We start from the raw sequence: 19,208 nt of genomic DNA on the forward strand, positions 1-19,208 counted from the left end.
ACTTCATTCTTCTTGGATCAACTATCAACACTCATGGAAGCAGCAGTCAAGATCAAATGATGCATTGCATTAGGCAAATCTGCTGGTGTTGTAGGAGAATATTGAAAGTACCCTGGGCTGCCAAAAGAACCAATAGATCCGTTTTGGAAGAAGTGCAGCCAGAGTGCTCCTTGGAGGCCAGGATGGCCAAACTTTGTCTCTCATACTTCAGATACTATATTTGGTAAGGTGGAGGGTCAGAGAAAAAGAGGAAGACCCCCAGCGAGATGGATTGGCCAAGTGGCAGCATCAGTGGGCTCAAGCGTGGCAACAATTGTGAGGCTGGCCCAGGACTGGGCAGTGTTTCGTCTATTGTACGTAGGGTCGCTATGGGTCGGTACTGACTCGATGGCGTCTAACAACAACAACATATGCATGTTTGACTATAATGACATTGAATTTAGAGATTTAGAGAAATTTAACTTCTAGAACTGGAGATTCCAGTTCATGAGAATTGCATTCTATTTGTTCAAGTTTTCTTCTGACCTTTTGGTGAAGTTTTGGGTTCTCCCTGTGAAGGTATTACTCAGGGAGCTAGTTCACAAGGGCTTGTAGTTGACATTAGGTTCCAGGGACTGCTATAGATTCAGACTTTTTTTTTTTTAAGTGTCCAAACAAATTTCTAAAATGTCAGAAAAACATAAAAAAATCTGTCTTGGTAAAAGTTCAACTAGAACACTTCACAGGTGAGAGGATGGCAAAGCTTCACCTTACATACTTTGGACACATTATCAGGAGGGATCAGTCCCTGGAGAAGAACATCCTGCTTGGTAAATAAAGGTCAGCAAACAAGAGGAAGACCCTGAATGAGATGGACTGTCACAGTGACGGGAACAAGACTCAAGCTTAATAGCAATTGTGAGGCGGGTGGAGGAGCACGCAGTGTTTCGTTCTGTTGTTCACAGGTTTTCCAAGAGTCAAACGCATCAACTTATTCTATAAGAACCAACTCCATGACACCTAAAAACAATACAATATACTTTACGAGTTTTAAAAAGAAACAGTTTTGAAAAGTTCAGTGAATTTCTTTTTGTTTTAAAAAGTTCTTTCCTGTCTGAAGTATTTATTTGGCTACTTAACATTGCTATTGCCTTGGGCACTTTGTTGAATTTTCTTTATAGAGTAAATTAAACTGTTTACTGGAGGGTGAGCATGAAGACCCAACTAGAGAGCTATTATGTATTCATAATCAAGACAAGACTAAGCAACAGTTCTTTAATCTACCATTCAATATGCTTCTAGTTAAAATCAAAAAGATTGTTCTCAGAACTTGACAAGCTGACCCCGAAGCTCCTCAGGAGGGAAAATGAGCCCCAGGCCGAGGACCACAAAGAATGGGTTCTAAGGAACTGATTTTGGGAACTGCTTTTGGCCAATGGCCTACGGTGGCCTAGGGAGTAATAGCTGCTGTCCCACAGGGTTGTCGGGGAATGACAAGGGAAGATGTAGGTGAAGCTCTCCACACCATGCTACTCCCAGGGAGAAGGGCCTGGCCCGACTCTTCCTGGGGGACTCACATATTCCAGGAAACCATGACTCCACTGTCTACTGGGACTCACGTGTTCTAGAAAAACCTCGGCCCCATTGTGCCCTGGGACTCCTGTGTTCAGGAAGCCTCGCCTCCGTTGTGCCAGGGACTCACGTGTTTCAGGAAACCTTGGCCCACAGCCAGTGGGCATTGCCAGCATCGCTCCAGCTCCCTGAGAAAGTGCTGCCCATGGAAGTCATAGAGCTTCTCCAGGTTCCCAAAGATGATGCCACGTTTCCCCCGCAGATCCTGAGGCAGGTCCAGCCTTTCCATCTCTGGAAAATAGTTGTCGATGACATAGCCTAAGGACCTGACATACTCCCTCTCTGTGGACACCATCTCGGCCATTATGTGATGCAGGCGGCTGGAAGATAAGAAAACAGGTTGGATGCATCACCTAAGTCCCAAGGATCATGTCTACTTAGAGGCTTTGTCCCACAGGGAAACAAAGCCAACTTCAGGAAACTGGAGACAGACAGGTGGTGCGTCCTCTGTACATGGGGGACACTAAACAATTGCTCTCAAGATCATTTGTTTTCAGAAACAAAAGATTCCAATCTGCTCCACACTTTGGCTTTCTCTGTCGGCATCTGGAGCAGTCCTGCTGTGTCCCTGTAGGTTCAACGCTGGACTGCACATTGCAAGGACAGCAGTTCAAACCCACCAGACACTCCAGTTGTTGTTGTTAGGTGCTGTCCTGTTAGTACCAACTCTTTCTGCACAGCAAAACACAGCACTGACCACTCCCGGGCCAAATTCACAATCGTTGCTATGTTTGAGTCCATTGCTGCTGCCACTATGCCAATCCATCTCATTGGGGGTCTTGCTGTTTTTCGCCGACCCTCCACTTTACCAAGCATGATGTTCTTCTCCAGGGACTGATCCCTTCTGACAATATGTCTGAAGTATGAGAGACAAAGTCTCACCATCCTGGCTTCTTCTCAGGAGCATTCTGGCTGTACCTCTTCCAACACGGATTGGTTTATTGTTTGGGACTTTTAATAGTCTTCTCCAGCATGTTAACTCAAATGCCTCAATTCTTCTCCAGTGTTCTTTATTCATTGTCCAACTCTCACATGCATATGAGATTACTGAAAATACCATGACTTGCTCAGTGCACCGTAGTCCTCAAACTGCCATCTTTGCTCTTCAACACTTTAAAGAGGTCTTGTAGAGCAGATTTGCCTGATGCAATATGTTGTTTGATTTCTTGATTGCTGCTTCCACGAGAGCTGATGGTTGATTTGAGCAAAATGAAGTCTTTGACATCTATCTGTTTTCCACTTATTGCTCTAGTGGTGAGGATTTTTGTTTTCTTTACATTGAGGTGTAACTCATACTGAAGGCTGTGTTCTTGGATCTTCATCAGTAAGTATTTTAAGTCCTCTTTGCTTTCAGCAAGCAAGGTTGTATCATCTGCATATCACAAGTTAATGAGTCTTCCACCAATCCTGATGCCACATTCATCTTCATACAGTTCAACTTCTTGGATTATTTGTTCAGGGTACATGCTGAATAAGTATGATGAAAGAATACAACCTTGGCACACATCTTTTCTAATTTTAACCATTCAGTGTTCCCTTGTTCTGGTCAAACAGCTGCCTCTTGGTTTATGGACAGGTTCCTCATGAGCACAATCAAGTATTCTGGAATACTCATTCTCCACAAGGTCGTCAGGTCGTCGATAGCTTGTCATGTTTCACACAATTGAAAGCCTTTGCATAATCAACAAAACACAGGTAAAATCTTTCTGTAATTCTCTGCTTTCAGCCAAGATCCATCTGACGTCAGCAATGATATCTCTCATATCACGGCCTCATCCGCTGTCATTTCTCTGTCAATCTACTGTTGCGTCCAGTTTTGAATTCTGTTTAATAAAATTCCACTTGCATGTGAGATTAGTGATACTGTCTGGTGATTTCTGCATTCCTTTGGGTCACTTGGCTTTGGAATGGGTGCAAATATGGGCCTCTTACAATCAGTTGGCTGGGTAGTTTTCTTGACACCGATGAGTGAGGCCTCCAGAGCTGCATCAGTTTGGTGGAAGAATTCAATTGGCACTGCACCAATTTCTGGCACCTTGTTCTTTGCCAGTGCCTTTGGAGCACCTTGGACTTCTTCCTTCAATATCACTGGCTCTTGATCATATGTTATCTCTTCAAATATTTGAATATCTACCATTTCTTTTTGGTACAGTGACTCTGTGTATCCCTTCCATCTTCTTTTGATGCTTTCTGCATCAGTCAGTATTTTGCCCATACAATCCTTCAATATTGCAAGTTGAGGCTTAAATTTTTTCTTCAGTTCCCTCAGCTTGAGAAATGCTGAGTGTGTTCTTCCCTTTTGGTTTTGTAGCTCTAAATATTTGCACATTTCACTTTAATATTTGAGTTTGTCTTCCTGGGCTGCCCTTTGAAATTTTCTATACAGCTCTTTTACCTCCTCATTTCTTCCATTTGTTTCAACATCTCTACACTGGAGAGCAACTACTCTACTCTTTGACTTCCATTTGGGTCTTTCCCTTATTTCTTGTCTTCTTAATGACTTTTTGCTTTCTTCCTGCGTGATGTTCTTGGTGTCATCCCACAACTCTTCTGGTCTTCAGTCTTTAGTGTCTAATGCATCAAATCTGTTCTTGAGATGATCTCTAAATCCAGGTGGGATATGTTCCAGGTCATATTTTGGCTCTCATAGACTTGTTTTAATTTTCTTCAGCTTCAGCCTGAATTTGCATATGAGTAATTGATGGTCTGTTCCATAGTCTGCCCCTGGCTTTTTTTTGGCTGATGATCTGGAGTTTTTCTACCATCTTTTTCTACATATATATGTCAGTTTGATTTCTCTGTATTCCACCTGATGAGGTCCATGTGTATTAGTCATCTTTTATGTTATTTAAGAAAGGCATTTACAGTGTGTAAATTATTGGTCTTGCAAAATTCTATCATGTGATTTTCAGTCTCTTCTCTATCACCAAGGCCAAAGCTTCCAGCTACTGATCTTTCCTCTTTATTTCCAACTTTTGCATTCCAAAATGCCAGTAATTATCAATGAATCTTGACTGCATGTTTGATCAATTTCAGACTGAAGAAATTGGTAGAATTCTTCACTTTCATCATCACTGGATTTAGTGGTATGTGTGTAAATTTGAGTAATAGTTGTATTAACTGGTCTTCCTTGTAGCTGTATGGATATTATCCTATCACAGACAGCATTATACTCCAAGACAGATCTTGATAGGTTCTTTTTATGTCATCATAAAAATAGGATGCCATTCCTCCTCAATTTGTCATTCCCCACATAGTAAACTATGTAACTGCCAGATTCAAAATGGCCAATACCAGTCCATTCCAGTTCACTTGTTGTTGTTAAGTGCTGTCGAGTCGATTCCAACCCGTAGTGAACCTGGATAGGGTTTCTAAGGAGCAGCTGGTGAGCCTGAACTACCAACCTTGCAGTTCAAACGACTTTGCAGTCTAATGCATTAACCCACAACACCACACCAGGACTCCACTTTATCAATGCCTCAAATATTGATATTTTATGAGATCCATTTCATTTTTTGACAACTTCCAACTTTCTTAGATTCATATTCATACATTCCATGTTCTGATTATTAATGGATGTATACAGTTGTTTCTCCTCATTTTGAGTTGTGCCCCATCATCAAATGAAGGTTTTGAAGGTTTTACTTCAGTCACGTCATCACGGTCAACTCCACTTGGAGGCGGCAGCTCTTCCCCAGTCGTGTTTGAGTGCCTTCCAACTTGAGGGGCTCATCTTCCAGCACTCTGCTATCTGACAGTGCTCCACTGCTACTCACAAGGCTCTAAATGACTGAATAGTAGGAGCAGTTGTCTCTCCTTCTTCCGAGTTCATCTAAGTCTGGAAGCTCAGCTGAAACCTGTCCACCACGCATGGCCCTCTTGGAATTTAAAATACCAATGACAGAGCTTCCAGAATCAAAACAACATGCCAGCCACCACAGCATGACAAACTGACCTATGAATGGTGACTAAGGTGCCGACTGCACAGCACTTAACAACAACAACATGAGAAAAGATGAGAAATAAAGGGACGGGATACACTTTAGGGAAAGACTTGAAACGTCATTCGTTCACTGACCATTGTAAAATGGGGTCTTTTCAGATGAGAGGCCCCTTTGAAAGCTGGTGCCCTGATGGTGCAGTGCATTATGTACTGAGCTTCTAACAGCAAGGGTGACTGTTCAAACCTTGCTCCGAGGGGACAAAATGAAGTGGTCTGCTCCTGTAAAGACTTACAGCCTTGGAGACCCTACAGATCAGCAGCTTTACTCCATCCTTATGGGGTCACTATGGTTGGAATTGACTGGGCAGCAGTGGCCTGTTGATTATTGTTTGAAAGTTGGAAAGCAGGGATTGTGTCAGATTCCTGGGGCTCCTTAACTTTATTTCTGAGCCATGGTGGTTCCCTGTCCCAGGTGGTTTCATTCTGGAATCTTCTGGAAAGAAGAGGCCTCTGCACAGAAGGATATGATGGGAATTTATGTAGCAAAATGGGTTTCTGATCCATGTCTACTGCTCCCCACCAGATGGGACTCCTGAAAAGCCAGCTCTGCACTGTGGTCAAGCCCAACCAGGGGCGTTGACAGAGGTGGTCCGCAGCTGCAGCCTCGGGACTACAGCCCAGAGATGAAGTGAGGAAATGAGTAAAACAGAAAATGGGAGAGTTATAACCCGTTTTGCAGGGAGGGATGTCCACTTGGTGGAGCCAGGGAGGACACTGTTCACAAAGGCTACCGTCCCAGATTTGGCTTGGGCCGATCCACCTTGATGAGGGTCCCTAAGCCTCTGACACCATGCCTCCCTGGCACTTGTCCTGGATGTGAAGTTCTGGTGGCCACGCCTCACTGCCTTGGTAACCCTGGTGCTGCGGGAGCTAAGGAGGAACTGCAGGAATGCATCCATGTTTCCCACAGTGGCCTTCAAGAGCAGCGTTCAACAAGAGTGGTTATGATGTCTGCAGTAGGCAGATGTGGCTACTCAGTGGTCACGTGTCTTTCTGAGCTGCCTAGGAGGGCACCACAGGCTTCCCCTGATGTCCTGCCCTGGAGACTGGTGATCTCCCCGTCAGCCCACGATGTCGGGTTAGGTACCACCACTCTGTGCTGCAGACCACCACTTTTATGGCTCTCAGAGGAAACCTAGCAGGCTTCCAACAGAGGCTGAGACACAGTGCTCAGGCCCACAGCTGATGCCATTCTACTGCAGCAGAGTGAAAAGCAGCTAAGGTGGGCAATGCTGCGGAGCTCACCCACGTACAGCAGAGCCGGGAACCTGCATCGCCCTTTCCCCAGGTCAGCAGGGTGGTTGGCAGATACTCCCGTATCTGAGTAATAGCACCTCAGTTGGCCAGGATGTCCACACCCCTCACACCTCAACCACACACCAACACTACCCCTTTTAGGGAATCAGAAACAAAGGTAGATTTAGAATATTTAGAACTCTTCTTACTCATTAACAACCTGCCATAGGCAGATGATACAATCTTGCTTGATGACAGCCAAGATAACTTAAAATACTTACTGGTGAAGATCAAAGGCCACAGTCTTCGGTATGGGTTGCAACTCAATGTAAAGAAAACAAAAATCCTCACCACTGGACCAATAAACAACACTTATATAAATAGAGAAAAGATTGAAGTTATCAAAGATTGAAATTGCCAGAGATGCTTGGATCAACCATCAACTTTCATGGAAGAAGCAGTTAAGAAATCAAAAGAAGTATTGCATTAGGCAAATCTGCTGCACAAGACCTCTTTAAAATATTGAAGAGCTAAGGTGTCAGTTTAAGGACTAAGGTGCACTTGACCCAAGCCATGGTATTTTCAATAACCTCATATGCATATGAAAGTTGGACAGTGAATAAGGAAGATCATAGAAGAATTGATGCTTTTGAGTTATGGTGTTGGAGGAGAATATTGAAAGTGCCATGGACTGCCAAAAGAACCAACAGATCTGTGTTGGAAGAAGTGCAGGCAGAGTGCTTCTTAGAGGCCAGGATGACCAGACTTCATCCTTTGGACATATTGTCAGGAGGGACTAGTCATTGGAGAATGCTATCATGTCTAGTAAAGTGGGAGGTCGGAGAAAAAGAGGAAGACCCTCAGTGAGATGAACCGGCCCAGTGGCAGCATCAATGGATTCAAATGTATCAATGATTGTGAGGTTGGCCCAGGACTGGGCAGTGTCTCTTTCTCTTGTACATAGGGTCACTGTGAGTTGATACTGACTTGATGACACCTAACAACACCAACAACAGCTCTTCTCACACACGTGGAGGTAAGATACGCTCTGCTGATTTTACTTGCTGGAAGTGAAGAAGCCTTAAAATACTCAGTGATGAAGACCAAACAATACAGTTTTCAGTATGGATTACACCTCAATGTAAACAAAAATCCTTACACGTGGACCAATAAGTAACATCATGATAAGCAGAGAAGAGATTCAAGTTGTCAAAGACTCAACCGCACCTAACAGCAACAACACAAAAAATCAAGGTCAGTGGTTCAAACACAGCAGACGCTCCTTGAGAACCCTAAACAGAGTAGCCGTGAATCAGAACCAACCTGACACCACTTAAGAACAACAACATATGCTGGTGACCATACCGGGTAAAAGTTCTGAAAACTTCTTAGCCATAAGCAAACACCAAGAAGGAACGAGTCACTAGACTTGAGTTAGGATCACAGTCTTGGTGAACAACCTGTTCAACCTGTCTAACACAATCCACATTGTTCTACATTCTACTTCGGTGAGTAACAACTGGGGTCTTAAAAGTCTGAGAAGCCACCTAATACACAACTATTGGTGTCTCCTCATCCAAAGCAAAGCAGAGTGAAGAAAATCAAAGATTCAAGGAGACAGTGCGTCCAAAGGCCGTAGGGACCACATGAGTCACGGCCACAATATGAACTCTTTGAGAGGCAGGGACTAAAAATGACAAGTGGAACCCCCGAGACTGTGGCTCTTAGACACCCTTCAAGCCTGGCACAACTTGCAGCCAAACACCAGACAGACTTATAACACCTGTGAGGACCAGAGTCCTTTGTACAATCCACCAAAAGGACGGCATCTGCCCAAAAGCCAACCTCAGAAGGCAGGAACGGGCAGAAAAGGACAAATGAACACAGTGAACTCAGGGAGAAAGAGGGGATGAGCGTTAATACAGTGTGTGGGTTACAATCCATGTCATCAAACAAAATGTGTATACATTACTGAATGGAAAACGGATCTGTTCTATAATCTTTCACTCAAACGACAGTGCTAAAAATACAACAATAAGAAAGTCAGAGCGCGTGTGCATGGTTACCACAGGCCATAAAGGAGCAAATGATCTTCAGATCAGGAGAATGGGTGGGATGGGACACTGGCATCCTGTTTAAACTCAAACCCAGCTGCCGTTGGGCTGACTCGGCCTCGTGCCAGCTCACGTGAGCTGGGCTCTGTGATGTGTGCTGTGACTGCAGGTCACCAGGCAGGTGGGCGTGGGCTCAAGGCTTCTGGTTAGTAGCTGAGCATGCAGCCGTTTGAGCCACCTCTGTTTAAACTCAGACAAAGCCCCTTCAGCTTGGCGGGGGTGAAGCTGTGAGTATCCGAGCATCTCCCTTCCAGACAAGCACCTGGTAATGTGATGCGCTGATCCTCACCTCCCACCCACCGCTGGGTCCAAAGAGTGGGGCATGTCCAGCTCACCTTCCCACGTGTGTTCTCCCGTCCTCCTCGGGGTGCTGGACTCTGGAGGGAGAGGACTGGCTGCGGTTCCGGACGAGCAGGGGGGTCTCAGCAGCCACGGAGCTGGTCACCTCCAAGCCTCGGATGTGCACTCCAGTGTGTCTCGGCTGGCGGGGATCCCTGGAGCCAGCGGGCAGGAATGCCTCAAAGCTCTGGGTTTTCATCATCTTCTTCAGGGGGTGCTTCCTGAGGCGGGGGCCGGGGGTGGGCTCGGGTTGGCAGGGGGAGCCGTTGTCCAGGAGGCCACCTGGGCCAAGGTACGTGTCCGCCTGTGAGGGACTGGTACCTTGTGGGGAGGCTGGTAAGCTGCAGCCGGGGACAGCTTCAGGAAGGGTCTCCTCTAGGTGGTTGGTCTGTCGGGTCTGTGACCACAAGGTTTGGTATGGCCCCGGCTCCAGGGTGGAGGGCCCCAAGTGCTCAGCATCAGGAAAAGGAGCTGAGTCTTCAGCGGTATTGGGGCATTTCCTGCAGGGAGAAGTCCACCCAGCTGCCTGGAGAAAAGGAGGGAGTCAGTCAGCACGGGGTGACCACACACTATGTGGTTCGCACTAGTCTGCCTACAGCACACCTTTGGGGCTCACTTGGGCAGGGAGGGGGTAGTTGGGGAGTCTGATGAACTCCCAGGGATGGATCCCATGAGTACCAGAGGTGGGGGGTACCACGAGCTCCCAGGGCAGGTCCTGTGAGTCCTAAATTCGGGGGAGTCACGTGAGCACCAGAGGTGGAAGGTCCCGGGAGCTCCCAGAGAGTCCTGTGAGTACTAGAGATGGGGGTCCTGTGAGGACCTGTTGTTGTTAGGGGCCATCAAGTTGGTACCAACTCATAGCGATCCTGTGCGCAACAGAACAAAACACTGCCTGATCCTGTGCCAACCTCACAACTGTTGCTACATCTGAGCCCATCGAAGCTGCCACTATGTCAATCCATCTCATTGGGGGGCTTCCTTTTTGTCCCCGCCCCTCCAATTTACCAAACCTAATATCCTTCTCAAGGGACTGGTAGGTCATAATAATACATCCAAAGTATGAGAGACAAAATTTGGCCATCCTGGCTTCCAGGGAGCACTCTGGCTGTACTTCTTCCAACACAGATTGGTTTGTTCTTTTGGCAGCCCATGGTACATTTAATATTCTCTTCCAACACCATAGCTCAAAGGCATCAATTCTTCTATGGTCTTCCTTATTCACTATCCAACTTTCACATGCATATGAGACTACGGAAAATACCATGGGCTGAGTCTGGCACACCTTAGGCCTCAAGTTGACATCTTTGCTTTTTGACACTTTAAAGAGGTCTTGTGCAGCAGATTTGTCTAATGCAATACATTGCTTAATTTCTTGACTGCTGCTTCCATGAGTGGTGATGGTGGATCCAAGCAAAATGCAATCTTTCACTGCTTCAATCTCTTCTCCATTTATCTTGATGTTATTTATTGGTCCAGTGGTGAGGATTTTTGTTTTCTTGACATTAAGATGTAATCCATACCGAAGGCTGTGCTCTTTGATCTTCATCAGTAAATATTTTAAGTCTTCTTCACTTTCAGCAATAAAGGTTGTATCATCTGCATATCGCAGGTTGTTAATGAGTCTTCCTTCAATCCTGATGCCACATTTTTCTTCATTTAATCCAGTTTCTTGGATTATTTGCTCAGCATACAGGTTAAGTATGGTGAAAGAATACAACCTTGAGCACACATTTCCTAATTTTAAACCATTTGGTGTTCCGTTGTGTGGACCGGAGCACAATGACGTCTTTCACAACTTCACATTTTTTTTTCTCCATTTATCATTATGTTATTTACTGGTACAGTTATGAAGATTTTTCTTTTCTTTACATTGAGATGCAACCCATACCAAAGGCTGTGGTCTTTGATCTTCATCAGTAAGTATTTTAAGCCCTCTTTACTTTCAGCAAGTAAGGTTGTATCATCTCCATATTGCAGGTTGGTAATGGGTCTTTCTCAATCCTGATGGCATGTTCTTTGTTATATAATCCAGCTTCTGGGAATATCTGCTAAGTCTACAGACAGAATAAATATGGTGAAAGTACACAGAACTGAAGCACACCTTCCCTGATTCCAATATATTCAGTATCCTCTTGCTGTGTTTCAGCAGATGTCTCTTGGTCTATGTACAGGCTCCTTAAGAGCACAGTCAGGTTCTGGCATACTCATTCTTCACAACGTTATCCACCTGTCGTGATCCGTGCAGTCAGGAGTCTTTGCATAGTCAGTAAGGTGCAGGTAGACATCTTTTTGATTTTCTCTACTTTCAGCCAAGATCCATTTGATGGAAGTGCACACGTCTATGCAGGGTAAATCTGGGTGTCAGCACTGAAGTGCCTGGAAAGGTTGCAGGGCACATATGGATGGAGGGAAAGTCATACATGTGTGCTTGGTCATTGTCAGCAGCACCATTCTTGCTCTTGTTAAGTGCCGTTAAGTCGCTTCCCACTCACAGAAACTCTTAATAGGGTTTCTGAGGAGCAGCTGGTGGATTTGAACTGCCGACCTTGTTATTTGCTGTCCAGTGCTGATCCTACAGTGCCACAGCAGGCCTTCTCTGTCGGAGCCTCCGAATTAACTTGCTTTTCCATTCAGTCAACACTTCCATTGCCACAAGGAAACGGCACCCATCTCTTTCTTCATGAGCTACGGGTGCATCCAGCAGTGGGGGTCCTCCCTCTAAGGCCTGGGGACACTGACCTCGGTGGGGTCCTCCTCGAGCGGCTGCACCTCCTGCAGGCCCTCCAAATGCTGCAGACACCTGTTGGAAGAGAGGACGAGCCTGTGCACCTCCTCATCCACCTGGTCGTACAGTCTGGTGGCCACCTCAATGGCGTCCCTGTAAAAGAGGGTAGATGGCACATCCTTATATCCATGGGGGGGGGATGGTGCTTCCGACACCAGAACACTCCTCATGAGCCCACTCATGCCTGAAAGAAAGAAGTGCACACCCAAGGAAGGAGCCCGCAAAGACACCCAAGACAGAGCTCCGACCAGGCTGGAGAAAGGCTGACTCCACATGGCAGTGGGGGGATGGAGTAGGGGATGGAAGCCCCCAGGGCGACATGGAAGCATGATTCAGGGCCACTGACTCTGAGTCTCCATCAGGGTGTCTGGGTGTCTCGTCAGACCATGTGAGAATGGTTTAGCTCTGGTCCAGGCAAAGGTGATGATGCAGGTTAGGGTGTAGTTTCTGGACTCCCTGGAGAGCTATTCCCTATGTACTGCAAGCTCCCCAGAGCAGCCACCCCCCATGGGCTCTGGGAGACCTGCTCCAGGGTCCACTCACCGGCCATCCTCACTGGTGCCAAGCTCGTCCCTCCTGAGCCTCGCCAGAATGGCGCCACCCTCCAGCCTGAGGGTGACCAGCAGTGTGTCTTCCAGGACGCACTTCATCATGGCCCTGTGCGTTCGGATGAGCTCGGTCACTTCCTGCAGAGAAGAAATAGCCATACAACCTGCTCCAAGGCAAACTCCCCACCCACTCCCATCTACTAGCAGACGCCCTGCTCCAAGAGAACCCACCCAGTTTATTGTAGTGGTTATTGGAGGTGTTAGTTGTTTTCTGTACATTGAGGAGCAAACCATACCGAAGGTCATGCTCTTTGACCTTCATCAGTAAGTATTTTAAGTCCGCTTCACTTTCAGCAAGCAAGATTGTATCATCTGTATATCGCAGGTTGTTAATGAGTTTTCCTCCAATCCTGAGGCCACGTTCGTCTTCATGTAATCCAGCTTCTCAGATTACTTGCTCAGCATACAGATTGAATAAGTACGGTGAAAGAATACAAGCCTGATGCACACCTTTCCTAATTTTAAACCATTCAGTGTTCCCTTTTTCTGTCTGAGCAACTGCATCTTGGTCTATGCTCAGGTTTCTTAAGAGCACAACCAAGTGTTCCAGAATACTCATTCTCTGCAATGTTGTTCATAGCTTGTCATGGTCCACACAGTCAAAAGTCTTTGCGTAGTCAGTAAAGCACAGGTAGATATATTTCTGGTATTCTCTGCTCTCAGCCAAGATCCATCTAACATCAGCAATGATATCCCTCATTCCATGTCCTCATCTGAATCCAGTGAACCTCTGGCAGTGCATCGTTGCAGCCATTTTTAAATCAGATCATATGTTACCTCCTGAAATGGGTGAACATTGACCAATTCTTTCTAGTATAGTGACTGTGTATTCCTTCCATCTTCTTTTGATGCTTCCTGCATCATTCAATATTTTTCTCATAAAATCCTTCAACATTGCAACTCGAGGCTTGAATTTTTCCTTCAGTTCTTCCAGCTTGAGAAATGTAGTGTGTCTTTTTCCCTTTTGGTTTTCTAACTCCAGGTATTTGCACATTATAATATGTTACTCTGTCTTCTCAAACCACCCTTTGAAGTCTTCTGTTCAGGTCTTTAACGTCCTCATTTCTTCCATTTGCTTCAGCATCTCTACACTTCAAGCCTGAGAGAGTCTCTTCTGACATTCATTTCAGTTTTTTCTTTCTTTCCTTTTTAGTGATCTGTTGCTTTCTTCAGGAATGATGTCCTTGATGTCATCCCACAGCTTGTCTGGTCTTTGGTCATTAGTGTGTAATGGAGCAAATCTTTCCTTGAGATGGTCGCTAAATTCAGGTGGGATGTATTCAAAGGCATACTTTTGCTTCCATGTACTTGTTTAATTTTCTTCAGCTTCAGCTCAAAACTGCATAGTTGACATCTGGTCTGGCTCTGACTGATGACATTGAGCTTCTTCATCATCTTTTCCTACAGACGCAGTTGATTTGAATCTTGTACTTTCCATCTTGTTAGTTACACGTGTACGTTGTTGTTGTTATTAGGTGCCATTTAGTCAGTAATGACTCAGAGCGATCCTATGTCCAACAGAATAAAACACTGTCCAGTCCTGCACCAACCTCACAATTGTGACTACATTTGACCCCATTGCTGCTGCCATTGTGCTAATCCATCTCCTTTGGGGGCTTCCTCTTTTTCTTTGGCCCTACATTTGACCAAATATGATATTCTCTTCCAGAGACTGGACTCATCCTGAAAATATGTCTGAAGTATGAGAGACGAAACTTAGCCATGCAGATTTCCAGGGAGCACTCTGGATGCACTTCTTCCAACACAGATCTGTTGTTTCTATGGGCAGCCCATGGTACTTTCAATATTCTCTTCCAACACCGTAACTCAAAAGCATCAATTCTTCTACAGTCTTCCTTATTCACTGTCCAGCTTTTGCTTGCATATGACGTTATTGAAAATACCATGGATTCTCTTGTTGCCTTTTGAAATTTTCTCTTCAGCTCTTGGACTTCCTCATTTCTTCCATTTGCTTTAGTATCTCTACACTGGAGAGCAAGTTCCAGAGTTTCTTCAGACACCCATTTTGGTCTTTTCCTTCTTTCTTGTCTTCTTAATGACTTTGTGCTTTCTTCCTGTATGATATTCTTGATTTCATCCCATAACTCCTCTTGTTTTCAGTCTTTAGTGTCTGATGCATCAAATCTGTTTTTGAGATGATCTCTAAATTCAGGTGGAATATGTTCCAGGTCATATTTTGGCTCTCATGGACTTGTTTCAATTTTCTTCAGCTTCAGCCTGAACTTGCATATGAGTAATTGTTGGTCTGTTCCACAGTCTGCCCCTGGCCTTGTTTTTACTGATAATATGGAGCTCTTTCACCATCTCGTTCCATAGATGTAGTCATTTTGATTTCTGTGTATTCCATCTGGTGAGGTCGATGTGTATAGTCATCTTTTATGTTGTTTAAAAAAGGTACTTGCAATGAAGAAGTCATTGGTCTTGAAAATTTTCTATCATTTGATTTCCAGCAAAATTTATAACAAAGGCCATATTGTCCAACTACTGATACTTCATCTTCATTTCCAACTTTTGAATTTCAAGTGTCAATAATTATCAACATATCTTGATTGCATGTTTGATCAATTTCAGATTGAAGAAGTTGGTAGAATTCTTTCATTTCATCCTCACTGGCTCTGGTGGTTGGTGCATAAATTTGAATAATAGTGGTATTAACTGGTCTTCCTTGTAGGTGCGTGGATACTATCCTATCACAAACAGAGCTGTACTTCAAGACAGATCTTGAAGTTGATAAAATCTTCAATTAATTTGGCATCAGTGGTTGGTGTGTATATCTAAATAATAGTCAGATTAACTGTTCTTCCTTTTAGGCATATGGATATTATCCCATCACTGAGAGCACAATACTTCAGAACATATCTTGAAATATCATTTCTGGCATAGTAGAACATATGCTTACCAGTCCACTTCAACTCACTAATGCCTAGGATACATCTTCACATGCTTCATTTCACTTGTGATTACTTCAATTTTCTTAGTTTTATACTTTGCACATTTTACATTCTGATTACTATTGTATACTTGAAGCAGGTCCTTCTCATTTTGAGTTGTACCACACCAGTCTCAGAACTTCTATACCATCCACATCACTAAGGTGGAGTCCACTTTTAGGAGGCAGCTCTTCCCAAGTCGACTCTGGAGTGCCTTCCAACCTGAGGTCTCCATCTTGTGGCAGTATATGAGGCAATGTACTTCTGCTATATTTAACGTTTAAATGGCCTTTGTTTCAGAAGTAGAACACCAGTAGTCTGGAAGCTCCACTGAACCTGTCCTCCACGGGTGACCCTGCTGGTGTTATAATATTCAGTGGCATAGCTTCCAACACACAAGAGCCACCAGTGACAGACAAGTAGTGGTCCCAGTTCATTAACAGTCGACATTATTAATGATGCACATTATAAATAAAACAAAACACCACAGGGGGCACCCAGTATAAGCAGGAAGGCAGTGGAGTCCCAGACACACTGAAAGGGAGGCTGAGTCTGGGATTGAAGTTCATGGGAAGAAAAGAAGGGTTCTCAAAACTCAGTTACAACAAACCTACTATTCAGACAAGGGATATATGGCTCTGGTCCATGGATCCCCCGCCACCCATGAGAGGTCTCCAGGGTACCCTAGCCTCATATTCTAGACTGCTGTGGCCTATGAGGTCAATCTGTCTCTCTATCTTGCTTCAATGACTTATTCCCAACAGCAATCACTGTTTGTGCCATACTGGCATATCCCCAAATATGATGGTGTGCCTTTCCTTAAGGACGGGATGGGTTTTATGGTGACATTCAGGAAGAAGTGATCTTTTGTGAATTGAAAGGAATTGACAATCAAAACATTTGAAATTCTCTGTTCAGATGATGGTAAAACCAAATATTTATTTTAAAGTTTTAGCTAAACCATATGTCCCCATCTGTCAAGCAAATAAAAGCAGGAGAACGTACCTGTGCTGTATTTAGGACTCTGTCGGTATTCAGGGAACAGACTGAATTTTGTAGGAAAGCAATGGCTTGTTTGCAGTTTGCTGTGAAGGGTTCCAATTTCTATCATAGTTTGAGAAGTGGGAGACAGTAGTAGAAAAGTTGTCAGATGCTGAAATAAACAGCTTTGAATTCCTAGATTTATGCTAATCTCATGGCTGTAAATGACTGTCAGGGTGTTAAGTGTGATCTTTGGAAAATCCAATGGAACTATCAGCTGGGAGCAGCCCCACCTCCCGCAATCCAGGGCAGATTTCAGGCCTCAATACAGGGAGGCATTTTCTTGGCTGTCCAGAGACAGTCTGCAAGCAATGACTGTGACCAGTATGGAGCTCAGAATGGTGCTGTCTTCAGATCTGAGTAAAAATATCCACATGCAGAGAAGTGTCCAGGGTCCTGACAAAGGCGGGGAAGCCACTTACCCTTCGGAAGGTGATCCAGTCACTGTGACTGTAGGGGAAAGAGCCGTCGAGCTCAGCAGTCAGCTGGGAGCTATCAATGAGCTTGTGCAGGGCCTTCAGGGAGTTCAACACCTCACACTGTCAAGGAGAGGCAGTCACATGTTAGGGCCACAGACCACCACCAAAGATCTGCTTCTGGGAGAACTGTTATTACTGGGTACAGAGATCTGGCGAGGCTGGTGCAGGCTTAGCTGTTCTGGGAGACACTAATGAATATCATGTGGTTGTATACAGTCATGAAGGTGACAGTCAGTGAAAGCAGAAGAGTACAAAGAGAAATGAAGAAAAGTCCTGAATTAAGGAAAGGCAGAAATAAGATGAGGGAAGAAGGAAAAGGGCAGAAAGGAAGGGGGAAGTGAGCATGAACAAGGGGCTCTACTTGCACTATGCCACAGTTGACGCTTCTCAGAAGTCTGCACACAGTATAAGGAGAGTTACCAGCAGGTGAATGTCAGAGAAACGGAAACTGTCATGAAGGGACTGGCATGGAGTGACTTCCTCATTTCTGTGGCTTTGACCTGGAGGCAGGCTGTGTATATGGTGAGAGGTGGAGTGGCTGATGCTTTACTAGGAAAAGGGCATCTTTCAGTCCAAAAAGCCAGAGGATAGAATATGGGCATCCATAGCCATTTGAAAGGAAAAGTAGGTTTCCAGAAGGAAAAAACCTAAGAAGGGGACGCCTCAGATGTGTATGGAAACTCAGTTCACGTCTCTAAATGCATGCGGCAGATTGAAAGCAGCCTGCAGCTAAAGGCAGAAAAAACTGAACCAAACCATTAAAGATGACAGTTTTCCAGTTGAGTTCAACCATGTTAAATTCATGCTAAAAGAACACTCTTCAAAGATTTATAATGGAATCCAGTCTCCACAACCAGATTCGTCACAGTGCCAAGGTTACAATGAAAAGTTACTCAACACATGAAGAATCAGAAAAAGTATAACATCTTACAGGGAAAAGATAATCAACAGAGGCTAACCCTGAGATGACCCAGATTTGGAGTTATTAGACAAAGATTTTAAAGCAGTTATCAGACAAAGCTTCCAGATGAAGACAGAGTAGGAAGAAAGAGAGATGGGCTACTTCAGAATATTTAGACACTGAAAACCTGATGAAAAGAGTGGAACGCTGTCAGCACCAGAATACTGAATATTGAAATATGATTAAGGGAATACTATCAGATATAGTGCCAGAAGATGAGCCCCTCCAATTGGGAGGCACTCAAAATACGACTGGGGAAGAGGTGCCTCCTTAAAGTAGAGCTGACCATGATAACGTGAATGGAGCAACGCTTTCGTGACCTTCATTTGCTGATGGAGGACAATAGAAAATGAAGAAAAATAGCTGCAAACATTAAAAATGAAAACATGAAATACATGGAGTATGAATCTAGGAAAATTGGAGATTGTAAAAAATGAAATGGAATGCAAAAATATTCATATTCTAGGTATTGGTGAGCTGAAATAGACTGGTATTAGCCAATTTGAATCTGACAATCACATGGTTTATTATGCCAGGAATGACAAATCGAAAAGAATGGCACTGCATTTATTATCAAAAAGAACGTATCAAGATCTGTATTGAAGTATAATACTGTCTATAATATGATAATATCCAATCCCGTACTAGGAAGACCAGTTAATACCTCTATAATTCAAATTTACTCAGCAACCACTAGAGCCAGTGATGATGAAACTGAAGAATTCTACCAACTTTAGGAGTTCTGGTAGCGTAGTGGTAATGAGTAGGATTGCTAACCTCAAACAGTAGTTAGAAACTACCAGCTGTTCCACAGAAGAAAGATAAAGGTTTCTGCTGGTGTAAAGATTTACAGCCTCGGCAACTCTATACAGAGTCGCTATGAGCTAAACCAGATTTCATGGAAAACCACCACCTCCATCACCACCAACTTCTTCAGTTTCAAACTGATCACACATGTAATCAAGATGTATCAATAATTACTGGTGATTGGAATGCAAAGGTTGGAGACAAAGAGGAAGAATCAATAGTTGGAAAATATGGCTTAGTAATGGAAATTAGGTTGGAGATTGCATGATAAAA

General features: G+C 44.3%; 1 protein-coding gene across 1 annotated transcript in view; it reads right to left on the reverse strand.

Moving 5' to 3' along the window:
- Positions 1–19,208, reverse strand: part of PLEKHG4B (pleckstrin homology domain containing, family G (with RhoGef domain) member 4B) — a 76,774-nt gene that overhangs the window by 12,338 nt on the left and 45,228 nt on the right. Inside the window, exons 6-12 of the mRNA XM_006876907.1 lie at positions 17,111–17,227; positions 16,653–16,751; positions 12,632–12,774; positions 12,043–12,181; positions 9,920–10,027; positions 9,300–9,829; positions 1,682–1,931 (exon numbers count right to left, since the gene is read on the reverse strand). Coding sequence (XP_006876969.1) covers positions 1,682–1,931; positions 9,300–9,829; positions 9,920–10,027; positions 12,043–12,181; positions 12,632–12,774; positions 16,653–16,751; positions 17,111–17,227 — 1,386 coding nt within the window. The remainder of the gene's footprint in view (positions 1–1,681; positions 1,932–9,299; positions 9,830–9,919; positions 10,028–12,042; positions 12,182–12,631; positions 12,775–16,652; positions 16,752–17,110; positions 17,228–19,208) is intronic.

The sequence above is a fragment of the Chrysochloris asiatica genome, unplaced genomic scaffold (assembly GCF_000296735.1).
Source record: "Chrysochloris asiatica unplaced genomic scaffold, ChrAsi1.0 scaffold00424, whole genome shotgun sequence".
NCBI lineage: Eukaryota > Metazoa > Chordata > Mammalia > Afrosoricida > Chrysochloridae > Chrysochloris > Chrysochloris asiatica.